Source organism: Lemur catta, chromosome 8 (genome assembly GCF_020740605.2).
Source record: "Lemur catta isolate mLemCat1 chromosome 8, mLemCat1.pri, whole genome shotgun sequence".
NCBI lineage: Eukaryota > Metazoa > Chordata > Mammalia > Primates > Lemuridae > Lemur > Lemur catta.
Window position 1 is genome coordinate 57,320,373 of NC_059135.1, and position 14,417 is coordinate 57,334,789.

At 38.3% G+C, this 14,417-nt stretch overlaps 1 protein-coding gene across 2 annotated transcripts in view; it reads left to right on the forward strand.

Moving 5' to 3' along the window:
* Positions 1-11,805, forward strand: part of STK39 (serine/threonine kinase 39) — a 271,677-nt gene extending 259,872 nt beyond the window's left edge. For both annotated transcript variants that reach the window (XM_045559830.1, XM_045559831.1), the window contains exon 18: positions 10,284-11,805. In XM_045559830.1, coding sequence (XP_045415786.1) covers positions 10,284-10,358 — 75 coding nt within the window. In that variant the 3' untranslated portion in view covers positions 10,359-11,805. The remainder of the gene's footprint in view (positions 1-10,283) is intronic.
* Positions 11,806-14,417: the final 2,612 nt, after the last annotated feature.

The window sequence follows — 14,417 nt, forward strand, 5'->3', positions numbered from 1 at the left end:
TAATGCCTGGGTCCTACATCAGATATCCTGATTTAATTGCTGTTAGTGCAGTCTGGGCTTTGGGAATTTTGAAAGCATCTCTTGGTGATTCCAGTTTTCAGCCAAGGCTGAGAAGCATTCCATTTGTAGATGGCTCGAGCTCCAATCTGTTTCCTCTCCCCCCTTCTCACCACTATTGGAAATACTGGGTTCAGGTTTGAAAAGGTGTCTGTCCTTATTGGGTTTATCTGCTTATATAAGGAAAACAACCCATGGGGCAAGGATAATGGTTATATAAAAAATGCATTTATTATTACTTTTTTCCCTGCCCAATGAAATCGTTATTAAGTTATTAAGTGTGATTTCCATTGTTGGCATGGCTAGGGGCTGGGAAATCAGATTCTTTTCTTCACTTTTATCAAAGTGGTTCAGGCATAGAGGACAATGCAGCTCAAGTATTACACGCTTTGAGTTTGACATATTAGAACTATTTTATTAGTGTTGTTTGTAAGCCTTGAGACAAGTCTTAAAAGTATTTATAAAGTCATCTTTTAATTTGCTACCTTGCAGTTTCATAATGGAAGCAAATCTTGCTTCTTTCAATGTGGAATTTTTGAAATTGCGTTAGTAGAAACATGAAATAAGATACATTTAATTTGCCCTTGAAGATAGAATACAAATTGTAAGTACATGTAATTAACATCTAATCGGTACACATTTACATGAGCATTATAGATTTTAGTTACTGAGGTTTAATAACATTATATGTATTGCAGATAGAAATTTCATAAGCGTCTGGACAATTAATTACTAAAGGAACTTATTTTTAGAGGCGCTTAACTTAGGCGTAGTTGGAGGCTGCATGACTAAGGCAACATTAACCGAAGTGCAGATAAAATCAAGACTTAAATGGGATAAAAACTCCCTAAGACTTTTAAGTTTCTCCCCCAATAAAGGGGGAGCAAAATGAGATAAAGATCTTAAGGAAACTGCCAATTCCTGTGGGTGTGTGTGGCAGCCCTGCCTCCTGCTCCCAGCCTAAAACCACAGGCTCTCCAAGCGTGACTCCCAAACCAACACCGTCAGCTGCACCTGGAAACTAGATACAAAAATGTAAATTCTAGGGCCCCATCTCAGGCCTCAGGAATCAGAATCTCAGGGGTGTGAGGCAGAGGAAACTATGTTTTAACAAGCTCTCCAGGCTGAAGTTTGAGAACCAATGATTTAAAGGCAACATGGAGCTTCACACTCTGGGAAGGACTGGGGCAGAGCAGTGGTTGGCATTACCTGGGGAGCTGAAAAAAATCCGCGTGCTCAGGCCACACCCCAGACCGATGCAGTGACAACCTCTGGAGTGAACACAGGCATTGGTATGTTTTCACACTCTCCTGGTGGTTCCAGAGTGCGTCCACGTTTGGGGTGGGAGGGAATCCTTGTGATGGGCAACCACATCTTCCGCTCCTCCATGGGGCACAGGCCACACCTGCTGGTCTGAGGAGCTGGGGCTTTTCAGGAATCCGGGGACACATTTGAGTGAGAGTGTGTGCAGTGTTATACACTATATATATTTTCCTTTTGTAGTGGAGGGAAGATATTAACAGGAGCAAAGTAAACACATTTACGTAAATAAGTTTTAAATGACATGGAAGTCCTCATGAAGAAAAGATGACCCAAAGAAGCCATTAGAGTGGAGCACATATATTAAGTTGGACAAAGAGCAGTGAATTGTGAAAACGTGACAAGGCAAGGGGGCTTGGACTGGGGTAGTTAATTGTGGAGAAGTGACTAGCAGCACAGGCTTAGTTTAACCAGGTTTGTTTGCACACATGTCTCTTAGCTTTGATTCCCCACCTCTCATGATAAGAATATCTTTCTTCCAGGTGCAGGGAGAACACCTTCCACATAGGAGTTTTATCTCCTGCTTTTAGAAAGGTCAGAGAGCCCTTCCTGCCTCTGATCATGTTGGGTTTGTTTTTTTTTTAAAGTGTCTTTACCTCAAAACAATCAACATGCCAGAGCAGCAAATTTGGGGGGGGGCACATTCTGAATTCCCTTCACTTTGAGGCCAAGGTTCACAAAGTGTAGATGGGTCTCAGACTTCTAATTTTCCCTGAGACCCTTTTAGAGAATGTTAAAACTCTTTTCCTAGTAACACTGTTAATAATGCAGATGTTAAACTTGCCTTTTCCACTGTGTTGACGCTGGTGTAAAAGCCCTGCTGGGTGACGCTGAGGATGTCGGCACAAACCGAGGCAGCAACATCGAACCGTGCTAGTGGTCACTGTGTTCTCCTTCAGTCGGTGCACTCACTTATCATAAAAAAGCAAATCAAGTTTCACCTAAGCATTTTCCTAATGAGGCAGGGAACATTATTGTATTAAATCTTAACTCAAGGACACATCTTTTTAATGTTCTGTGTGCTGAAATGGGAAACCTGTAGTATACTGAAGTATGGTGGCGTTCTCCAGGACAAGCACGTGTTTGGTTGTGTGCTTAACTAGCCATTTTTTGTTTTTTCATGAAACACTATTTTTACTTGGAAGAGTAACCGAGAAACTATGGTAATTCGGTCTTGAGTATTTGGCAGAGATTTTTTTTCCAAAGTGAACAAAGTAAGACTGACAAAAGAAAAAACTGGCAATATTTGTTTTCAATAAATTTGAGCTTTCAAGCAAAAATAGGATTTTAGAAAACTTGTATCTGCAACTGTAAGCTTGACAGCCCCCCAGAACTTAAAGACTTTTCTGATGAGATTGGTGATGGGTGATACTGATGAATATGATTTGTTGATATTGTATAATGAAACTTTCATATTGAATAATGAAATATGCCAACATTGGGAAGATCTGCATAACTCAGTGATGCTTAAAATCGTGCACAGTTAAAAGATCCATTCAAAGTGCAAGGTAAACCAGTGGATTTTAACATAACCGTACGAAAAGTTCACTGCTGTGGTTTCAGATTCCACATTGCAGCTAACCTTTAAGAAACTATCACTGGGTAGGGTTTAGGGTAGTAGGAGATGATATCTGCAACTATTTGGAGGAGTTACTAAAATACTCCTCCTTTCAATTATTAATATATATTTGTGTGAGACTGGATTTTCTTTATGTACTTCAAGGAAAGCAACATAAAGCAAGAGATTCAAAACTGAAGTTGGTATGAGAATCCAGCTGACTTTTATTAATAAAACATTAAAGGGGTTTGCAAAAATGTCAAGTTTTGGGGGTACTGTGGTTATTTTTGATGAAGATTATGTTAGCATGTAATGAGTTTATCATTATGTTTAGTGAATTAATAAACGAATATTTCCAAAATTTCTTAGTTTTAATTTCTAAGCTAGTATAATAAACACAACCTACATAAATGGTTTATGTTTTTACATATTTTTATTATATTTTAATAACCTTTTAACATAATTAAAGTATGTTTCAAATATTTAAAAATTTTTTCAGGTTTAATTTCCAAGACAGTCAGTACAATAAGTATAGCCCAATAAACGTAAGCTTTGGGGAGTCCTCAAACATTTTACAAAGAGATCCTGAGACTCAGAAGTTTTGTCTCTTTTTTTTATTTCAGCATATTATAGGGGTACAAAAGTTTAGGTTATATATATTGCCCTTGCCCCCCGCCCCAAGTCAGAGTTCAAGTGTGTCCATCCCCCAGACGGTGCTCATCGCACTCATTATGTATGTATACACCCATCCCCTCCCCATCTGTCCATCACCCGATTAATGTTATTCTTAAATGTGCTCTTAGGTGATGATCAGTGAAACCAATTTGATGGTGAGTACATGTGGTGCTTATTTTTCCATTCTTGGGATACTTCACTTAGTAGAATGGGTTCCAACTCTATCCAGGAGAACATAAGAGATTCTATATCCCCATTATTTCTTATAGCTGAGTAATACTCCATGGTATACATATACAACATTTTATTAATCTACTCATGTATTGATGGGCACTTGGGTTGATTCCACATCTTTGCAATTGTGAATTGTGCTGCTATAAACATTCGGGTGCAGGTATCTGTTTTGTAGAATGTCTTTTGTTCTTTTGGGTAGATGCCCAGTAATGGGATTGCTGTATCAAATGGTAGGTCTACTTGTATCTGTTTAAGGTATCTCCATATTGCTTTCCACAGGGGTTGCACTAGTTTGCAGTCCCACCAGCAGTGTATGAGTGTTCCTATCTGTCCGCATCCATGCCAACATTTATTGTTTTGAGACTTATTGATAAAGGTCATTCTCACTGGAGATAAGTGATATCTCATTGTGGTTTTGATTTGCATTTCCCTGATGATTAGAGATGTTGAGCATTTTTTCATATGTTGACCATTGTTTTTTTTTTTTTTAATTTCAGCTTATTATGGGGATACAAAAGTTCAGGTTGTATATATTGCCCATGTCCCGCCCATCCCCCTGAGTCAGAGCTTCAAGCGTGTCCATTCCCCAGACAGTGCGCCTGGCACTCACCATGTAGTTATACCTCCATCCCCTCCCCCCACCCCCCCAAATCAGCACCTTCAAGCATGACCATTCCCCAGACGGTGCGCAATGCACTCATCATGTAGGCATACACCCATCCCCTCCCCCCACCCCACCCCCACCTCAGTCTGATATCCAGTTGGTATCATTCCCAGATGTGCATTTAGGTGATGATCAGGGAAACCAATTTTCTGGTGAGTACATGTGATGCTTGTTTTTCCATTCTTGGGATACTTCCCTTAATATAATGGGTTCCAACTCTCTCCAGGAGAACCAAAGAGATGTCGTATCACCGTTATTTCTTATAGCTGAGTAATACTCCATGGTATACATATACCACAATTTACTAATCCATTCGTGAATTGATGGGCATTTGGGTTGTTTCCACATCTTTGCAATTGTGAATTGTGCTGCTATAACCATTGGGGTACAAGTGTCTTTGTCATAGAATGACTTTTGTTCCTTTGGGTAGATGCCCAATAATGGGATTGCTGGATGGAATGGTAGGTCTACTTGAATCTGTTTAAGGTATCTCCATAATGCTTTCCACAGGGGTTGCACTAGTTTGCAGTCCCACCAGCAGTGTATGAGTGTTCCTGTCTCTCCGCATCCACACCAAGATGTGTTGTTTCGGGACTTTTTGATAAAGGCCATTCTCACTGGGGTTAAGTGATATCTCATTGTGGTTTTGATTTGCATTTCCCTGATGATTAGGGATGTTGAGCATTTTTTCATATGTTTGTTAGCCATATGCATGGTATAATTTCTATTTTTATTTTCAGTCTAAATGCATCTTTGCAGGTTAGGTGAGTTTCCTGAAGACAGCAGATACTTGGCTTGTGTTTTTTTATCCATTGGGCCAGTCTATGTCTCTTGAGTGGGGAATTCAAGCCATATGTTGACCATTGTTCTGTCTTTTTTTGAAAAGTTTCTGTTCATGTCCTTTGCCCACTTTTTGATAGGGTTGTTTGATTTTTTCTTATTGATTTTCCTGAGTTCTAAATAGATTCTAGTTATCAGCCCTTTATTGGATGTGTAGCATGTGAAAATTTTTTCCCATTCTGGAGGTTGTCTGTTTGCTCTCATGACAGTTTCTTTGGCTGTGCAGAAGCTTTTTAATTTGATCAGGTCCCATTTATTTATTTTTCTTGTTGCTGTGATTGCCTTTGGGGTCTTCTTCATAAATTCTTTGTCTAGGCCAATGTCTGTAAGAGTTTTTACCACATTTTCTTCTAGAATTCTAATAGTTTCACACCTTAGGTTTAAGTCTGTTATCCACCATGATTTGATTTTTGTGAGAGGTGAAAGATGTGGGTCCTGTTTCAGTCTTCTACATGTGGCTATCCAGTTTTCCCAGCACCATTTATGGAATAAGGGTTCTTTTCCCCAGAGTATGTTTTTGTCTGCTTTGTCAAAGATTAGATGGCTATATGAGGGTGGTTTTATATCTGAATTCTCAGTTCTGTTCCACTGGTCTGTGTCCCTGTTCTTGTGCCAATACCAAGCTGATTTAATAACCACAGCCTTGTAGTATAGTTTGAAGTCTGGTAAATTAATACCTCCCATTTTGTTCTTATTGCCTAAAATTGCTTTTGCTAAATGGGGTCTTCTCTGGTTCCATACGAAGTGTAAAATTATTTTTTCTATATCTGTGGAAAATGATGTTGGTAATTTAATAGGGATTGCATTGAATCTGTAGATCACTTTGGGTAGTATAGACATTTTAACAATGTTGATTCTGCCAACCCACGAGCTTGGTATGGTTTTCCACCTATTTACGTGCTCTGCAATTTCCTTCCTCAGTGTTTCATAGTTTTCCCTGTAGAGATCTTTTACCTCCTTCGTTAGATATATTCCTAGGTTCTTTATTTTCTTTGTTGCTATTGAGAAGGATATTGAGTCTTTGATTTGGTTCTCAGTTTGACTGTTATTGATGTATATGAATGCCTCTGACTTGTGTGTATTGATTTTGTATCCTAAGACTTTACTGAATTCATTTATCAATTCCAGGAGTCACTTGGTTGAATCCTTGGGGTTTTCTAGATACCATATCATCAGCAAAGAGTGAGAGTTTGATCACTTCTGCCCCCATTTGGACGCCCTTAATTCTGCCCTCTTGCCTGATTGCTCTCACAAGGACTTCCAGCAGTATGTTGAATAGAAGTGGAGAAAGTGGGCAGCTTTGTCTGGTTCCAGTTCTAAGTGGGAATGCTTTCAATTTTTCCACATCAGTATGATGTTGGCTGTGGGTTTGTCATATATGGCTTGTAGCATTTTTAGGTAGTCCCTGTCTATGCCTATTTTGTTAAGCGTTCTTATCATAAAAGGGTGAATTTTGTCAAATGCTTTTTCTGTGTCTGTTGACAAGATCATATGGTCTTTGTTTTTGCTTCTATTTATGTGGTGAATTACACTTATAGATTTGCATATGTTGAACCATCCCTGCACCTCTGGGATGAAGCCCACTTGGTCATGATGGATTATTTTCTTGATAAGCACCTGGATTTGATTTGCTAGGATTTTGTTGAGAATTTTTGCATCTATATTCATAAGGGATATTGGTCTGTAGTTTTCTTTTTTTTGTTGTGTCCTTTCCTGGTTTTGGTATCAGGGTTACATTGGCTTCATAACGTGTTGGGGAGGATTCTGTCCTTCTCGATGTTGTGGAATAACTTTTGCAGGATAGGCACCAGTTCTTTGTAGGTGTAGTAAAATTCGGGTGTGAAACCATCTGGTCCAGGACTTTTCTTTTTAGGGAGGTTTTTTATTGCTGTTTCAATTTCAGTTCTTGATATTGGTCTATTCAGGAATTCTGTTTCTTCCTGGTTGAGCATAGGGAGGCTGTGCACTTCTAAAAATTTGTCCATTTCCTCCACATTTTCAAGTTTGTGGGCATAAACGTTTTTGTAGAGTTCATAGATGATATCTTGTATCTCAGTGGCATCAGTTGTAATTTCCCCTTTCCTGTTCCTGGTGGAGCTTATTAGAGATTTTTCTTTTCTGATCTCAGTCTAGCCAAAGGCATATCGGTTTTGTTTATCTTTTCAAAGAACCAACTTTTTGTTTTGTTAATCTTCCGTATAGTTTTCCTATTGTCAATTTCATTTAGTTCTGATTTGATCTTATTAATTTCACTTATTGTGCTGGGCTTGGGGTCAGTCTGTTCTTCTTTCTCCAGCTCTTTGAGTCAATTCATTAGGTTGTCTATTTGGGATCTTTCTGTCTTTTGGGGATGTAGGCTTTTATGGAAATAAACTTTTCTCTCAGGAATGCTTTATCTGTGTCCCACAGATTTGGTAACTTGTGTCTCCTTTGTCATTTAGTTCAAAGAATCTTTTGATTTCTTTCTTGATTTCCTCATTTATGAAATAATCGTTCAGGAGAAGGTTGTTTAGCTTCCAAGACTTTTAGTAGAAATGATTTCTACTTTTATTCCACTGTGATCTGAGAAGATGCATGGTATAATTTCTAATTTTTTAAACTTTTTAAGGCACGCTTTGTGTCCTAGGACATATCCTAGATGATCTTAGAGAATGTCCCAGGAGCTGATAAGAAGAACGTATATTCAGTGGATTTTGGATAGAATGTCCTGTAAATGTCAGTCAGGCTCATTTGTTCTAGCATTCTGTTTAAGTCCATTACTTCTTTATTTTCTGTTTGGAGGATCTGTCCTGTGCTGTCAGTGGGGTGTTGAAGTCTCCGGCTACTTAGGTGCACCCAAATTCATAAATCAAACCCTACTTGATCTAAACTAAATGATAAACAGCACCACCATAATAGCCGGAGACCCAGAAGTTTGAACACTGCTGCTTGGAAGGGTCTCTGGTCCCTTTTCTCTGCATTTCAGAGTCCTTTCATATTGCCCTTATTTGTGCCGTGCAGGCTAAGTGAGAAGGAAAGGAGTGAGCAGTGGTGAAGAGAGAACTGAGGTCGTGGGGAGGGAGGGCCGCAAGCCTTGGGGCAAACACAGCCAGAGGACCTGGCTCGGGGACAGATGCTGCAGGAGGTGATGGGGACCCAGGGTGCCCAGAGGCTCTCTGCAGACTCCCTCTTTGATGTGCCCACTGTACCCACTGTTTCATCACTCTCTTTGTAAGTTCTCATTTCCATCACTCTTCAAAAGAAAGGCTTTAATATTTTTCTTTTATTTATAGTCAGTTTAACCACTATTGGATATTTTTAAAATTCTAGTCATTTTACCTGCCTGATAGTTACATTGCCGAATTTCTGATGGAGCTTCAATGTTTATGTGGATGTACTTCACACTTGCTGTCTGACCTTTTTGTCATCACCAGTAGCCCTTGTTTGTCCTCGGATGTTCGTTGGTTGCCTATTAGTTACACACATTGTCTTTGCCATCATTCAGTGAGTTGTAGCAAGAGCTACGCTGGAGAGAAGGGAAGATTTGGGGAGGTAAAGAAACAGTGATATTGCAACGAGAAAATTGGTGGGGGAGGTGACTATGACAGTGTCGGTGTGACACCACTAGAAAATATCTCAGCTGACATGCCTTCTGTGACTGTACTACTTTGTTAAAAGTGATAAGGAAAGGAGCATTGCTGATCTCACTGGCCCTGTCAACACAAACAATGAAAATTGTGCTTCACTGAATATCTTATCTGTCAAGTGGAATGAGAGATATCATTGGATAGGCACAAAGTAAATTCTGTATTGCTACCCTTTAGGCTACTGACTTTCTTATATAAATATAACTACTTGTACTGTTATTTTAAAGACAGTTATTTGAAAATATTCGAGTTGACAAAGGCTGGTTTTATATACTATTTTTTGAATATTCTAAACACGCACAAGCAGTGCTAGGCAGATTGTGGCAATTGGAAGGGGCCTTTTTCCATGGAAAACTAGTTGTTGTGACAATTTAGCAGGAATTAGACCCAGAAAACGTTTGCATGGTCCTTTGATAATTGCCCATTCCCAGTCAGTCATGTGTCAAATTTTTTCTCCCCACTTGTGGTACTTATATAATGTCCAATTCTGATTTATGTACTGTAGGGTGAGGGTGCAGCTTAGAGGGCTGACCCGAGTACTGTGTGTGTAAAAGAGAGGGAAAAGTGGGGGGGGGAGGTGACAAAGAAAATAAAAATAACTTATTAATTAGGACCAGTGAGAGGTTTGAAGGGCAATGGCTTATTTGCAGTTCTCTCTGATTTTAAAGTAAGAAAAATAATAAAGCATTTGCCACACCATAATTTTGGCCAATTTTAGGCAATTAATATGTTCTAAAGTATTACAAACAAAATTCTGTTATGGGAAAGAATCTGTTATACCATTCTTTGTAAAACTTACTGGTGTTTAAAGAGCAGTTGTCTATGATGAGCCATTGCTGTACTTGGTTTTTACCAAAGTCACCTCTACTGTAAAACTTGCTAGAAAAAAAAGGTCACCAAGTTACCCCTGTGTGACTTGCTGTTAGATCTCATTTTCATAATAATCTTTTTGTAATTACTATTAAGAGAATCTAATTGGAAAGTATATTTAAAATAACTAACTTTATTTAGTTGTTGGAAAAGTTACACATGGTTTCTTGGAAGTCATATGTGTGTCTCATGGGTGGTTCCAGATCTGCCCCCCCGGGCGTGGTGTTGTTTTAATGGGTAAGAAGTCCCTTCCCACCTTTGTTCTGTCCTTGATGGCATGATGACCAGATTCATGCAAGACAGTGATTCTTGGGATCTCTTCTGGAAGAAATGGGACACATGGTCCCACAACGACTATGCCTTTGCCATTACATGAACAAGTCTTTAAAATCCATCAGCAGTGACAAACCAGCATTGAAGTTTCTTTTTCCCTTTGCAGGCTTCTGGCTGTGATGGGTCGGAGATTCCTGACGAAGTGAAGCTGATTGGGTTTGCTCAGTTGAGTGTCAGCTGATGTAGGTCCCCCTGCCATCACCCTCATCTGTCGTGCCCCACCCCACTCCCCTCAACTCTCCCTGCCCACTTCCTCCCACCCCCTCACTCCCAGTTCCCAGCAAAATCAGAAGATTGTGAAGAGGCTGGCTTCGACAAAATGGGATAAAAAATAATTTTTTAAAACTTACAGTACTCTGAGTTCTGCTTTATTCTTTAGCAATCCACAGTACGAGAACAAGCAAATGCCACAGCTGCACGACTGTTGCTAATTTTTCCAAAAGCTATTTGTTATTCTTAGCAATCAATTTGGATATCCCTTAAGTGAAAAGAATCTGAAATACACTCAGGTGGTCCTATTTATTGGCAACAAAAGGAATTTTCTATCAGAAGCCTATTTCTTCTTTCATTGTTTTTTCTGTTATAATACTTTAATTGTACATCTGACAGTACTGCCTCTTTTATGTTGTACTTAGAAATTAATATACTTATAAAATTAAGATTTATTAGCCAAACTTGAATTCTAGTTTTCAAACTGACTGTGAATTTTATTTTTCATATATTTATGCATTACACACGTTAGCTATAAGAAAATTTTTGATTATATGCTTCTTGCAGTTAATCTCTTGTTATTTAAACAAAAAGTTTTGGGTCGATCTTTGGAGTATTTGTAACTTCTCATTTTTGAAATGACTGAATTAGGAACCTGGATGCTTATCCTTTTGGTTTGTCTGCCTAAAAACCAATTCACAATCTGATTGTCTCTTGGGAGAGGGAGGTGCCTTGCAAACTTTCATATTAAGAATGTGCCTGAGGCTGCTTTACTCTGGAATAGTCTCAGATCTAAAATTTCTTCTACACAAAGTGGCATATGCTAAAAGTTTTGCCTCATTGGAACATTTAGAATGCTATGTAAAATGTTGCCATTCTGTTAGATTGCTAACTATATACCCGTCTCTGATTTGGTGATAGGATTTGTTATTCTAAAGGTGATAAACTTGAAAATACCAGAATCTGAGTTTTACTTGAAATTCTGCAGAATACCCAGGCGGAGTAAAAATAATAGAAAGGGTTTTGTGCAATGACTAAAAGGTAAAACGCTATTAAGTTTCAAGAATCAATACTTCCAACCCGAGTAGCCCTCTGCTTGACTATGTATTATGGAACTAGTAAACCTTAGGATTTTTCAAAATTGGAGTCTAAACTTTCAGGGAAGTGGGCTCCCGGGATGGTACCATTGCTCTTTCCTAGCTAATCCTAGATACGGCAGCTCTTTAATTACTTTAAAAAGCAAATATATATTACTAAGGAAAAAAAAAGTTATTTATAATTGCCTTGTCATAATTGTTAAGGTGTTCTAGAGCCATTTGCATACAATTTAATGTAATTTCATTCCATTCTATTGTTTACACGATTACTCAAAGATGACTGCAAAGGTAAAAGGAAAATAAAAGTGTATTGCACAATGAGATTGTGTCACATCGTTTCTTTCCTCCTTTAGTGATTATCTCCATTGCTGCAATGACATTTAGCCCTTTCATAAAATGCCTGGTAAGAATTAACCAGTGAAAAGTGCCCGAGAGGAAGAGTAAAAAGAGTCCATCCAATCTCAGAGAATTGGGTTTGACAAGTAACATTAATTAGCTCAAGGAGAGAAAGGCAAACATTCACACTCCATGTAGACAGACAGTCTTTAAATTAAAACCATAGTGCTCTAGGGGACAAGGGAGAATAATTCCTTTTAATCACTTCATTCGTTTTAGTGCTGTGGTCACTGAGGCTCTGAGGGGTTAATTGACTTGTCCCGGGCCCTTTATGGGTCTCCTTGGAGAGCTAAACTCCCAGGGTCCTGCTTTCCTGACATCCAGAGCATGTTCTTAACATTCTTCTATGCAACTTATGGGTAAAAACAATGTAAGCCAAGACTCTCATCTTCTACTCAGTAAAACATACATAAAAGTAACTGGTGTACTTTGCAACATGGTAATAAATATCACTTAATATCTGCATTTAATTTCTGCCCATATTCTTATTTTTCCTAATGGCATTTGAGATAGCTTGCATACCTTCATATATTAATAAGATAAAGATTTTAAAATACATAAAGAAATTAGGACAAAGGAACAATAAGAATTGGCTAGCAAAATGAATGCAAGGCTATAGTTAGTATGTAAAAATTCACTATGAGGGCCTATGTAATTGCTAGAAGAATGCACCAATTTGCACTAGAACTTCGTGTCCACCATCCTTACCTTACTACTCGGCGGCACAAAACAATCTACAGATTCAACACAATCCCTATCAAAATTCCAAAATTATATTATTCCCAGAAATAGAAAAAAACAATACTAACATTTGTATGGAACCACAAAAGACCCCAAATAGCCAAAGCAATCGTGAGCAAGAAGAGCAAAGTTGAAGATATCACATTTCCTGGTTGAAAATGGGCAAAGGATTTCCAAAGAAGACATACAGATGGCCAGTAAGTATAAGAAAAGATGCTCAACATCACTAATCATCAGGGAAATGCCAGTCAAACGCACAATGAGATATCACCTGTTAGAATGGCTGTGATCAAAAAGACAAAAGATAAGTGTTTTCAAGGATGTGGAGAAAAGGAAACACACACCTATTAGTGAGAATGTTAATCAGTATAGCCATACGGAATACTGTATGAAGATTCCTCAAAGATTAAAAAATTAAACTGCCACATGAACCAGCAGTCCCACTCTGGGTATATATGCAATAGAAATGAAATCAGTATCTCGAAGAGAGATCTGACGCCCATGTTCATTGCAGCATTATTCATAATAGCCAAGATACAGAAACCACCTCAGTATCCATGATGAGGATGTATGAATGGGAGAAATTATTTTACAGACACATACACATGCCGCAGAGTACTATTCAGCCTTGAAAAAGAAAGAAATCACACCACTTCTGACAGCATCGATGAACCTGGAGGACATTATGCTAAGTGAAATAAGCCAGACACAGAAGAGAAATTATGTGTGATCTCATATATGGAATCTAAAATAGACAAATTCATAGAAGCAGAGAGTAGAGTGGTAGTTAGTTACCAGGGACAGAGGGGCAGGAGAAATGGAGAGAGGTTTGTCAAAGGGTACAAAGTTTCAGTATACCAGATGAATAAGTTCTAGAGATCTAATGTACAACACTGGGGACTAGTTAATATACACTTGAAATTTGCTAAGAGAGTAGATCTTAAGTGTTCTCACCACACACAAATATGGTAACTGTGAAGAGATGGCTATGTTAATTAGCTTGACTGTAGTTATGTATATCAAAACATCACATTGTACACCTTAAAAACATACAATATTTACTCTAAAAAGTAAAAAAGAAACATTTTTCTCTGATGCTAAAGCTTGACATGAGATTCTTCGAGGAATTAGATGTTAGGTATTCAGAAATTCGAAATGTTCATAAAATACATAGCAAGTTTTGAACTGTTTTTATAGTACGTTCAAGAAAGGCCCAGAGTTAGGCTGCATGGTTGAAAATATAGGTCAGCAAGGAGCCAAAGAAGCATGGTTCAAGTAATGACTTTCTTTTGGCCTGGAAAGATGCAATAATTGAAGCTAAAAGTTTAAAGGAATGAGAAGACTACGTATCCTTCAGGCAATACTCTATTTTTCTCAACCAGGCTTTTCATTAAAAATGACATGCAACAATACAGTGTTGGGAGTATGTGCACTGGGAAGGAACTAAACTTCTCTAAACGCAGATATTTGGTATTTACTTGGACAGATTCATGTGCTTTGACAAGCAGGAGGATTCACAACCTCTTAGTAAAATCAGGATACCCACATCTCATGCTTAAACATGTACAAAACTATTCTGTATTCCATCTGCCTGTCCTGTGGTCAACTTGAAAAGATGTAAAGTAGAAGGAAGTTCTTATCTCATTTTAACTCCAATATACTGTTCTCATATGAACAAAATGGTTTTCAATATTTAAACAAACTTCAGAGAGTTTAAAATCAACTTTCCACCTATAAATCATGTGTGATGAAAGTTCTTAATTTTTCCCCAAAAAATTCCCCTTGTAAAGCGGCAA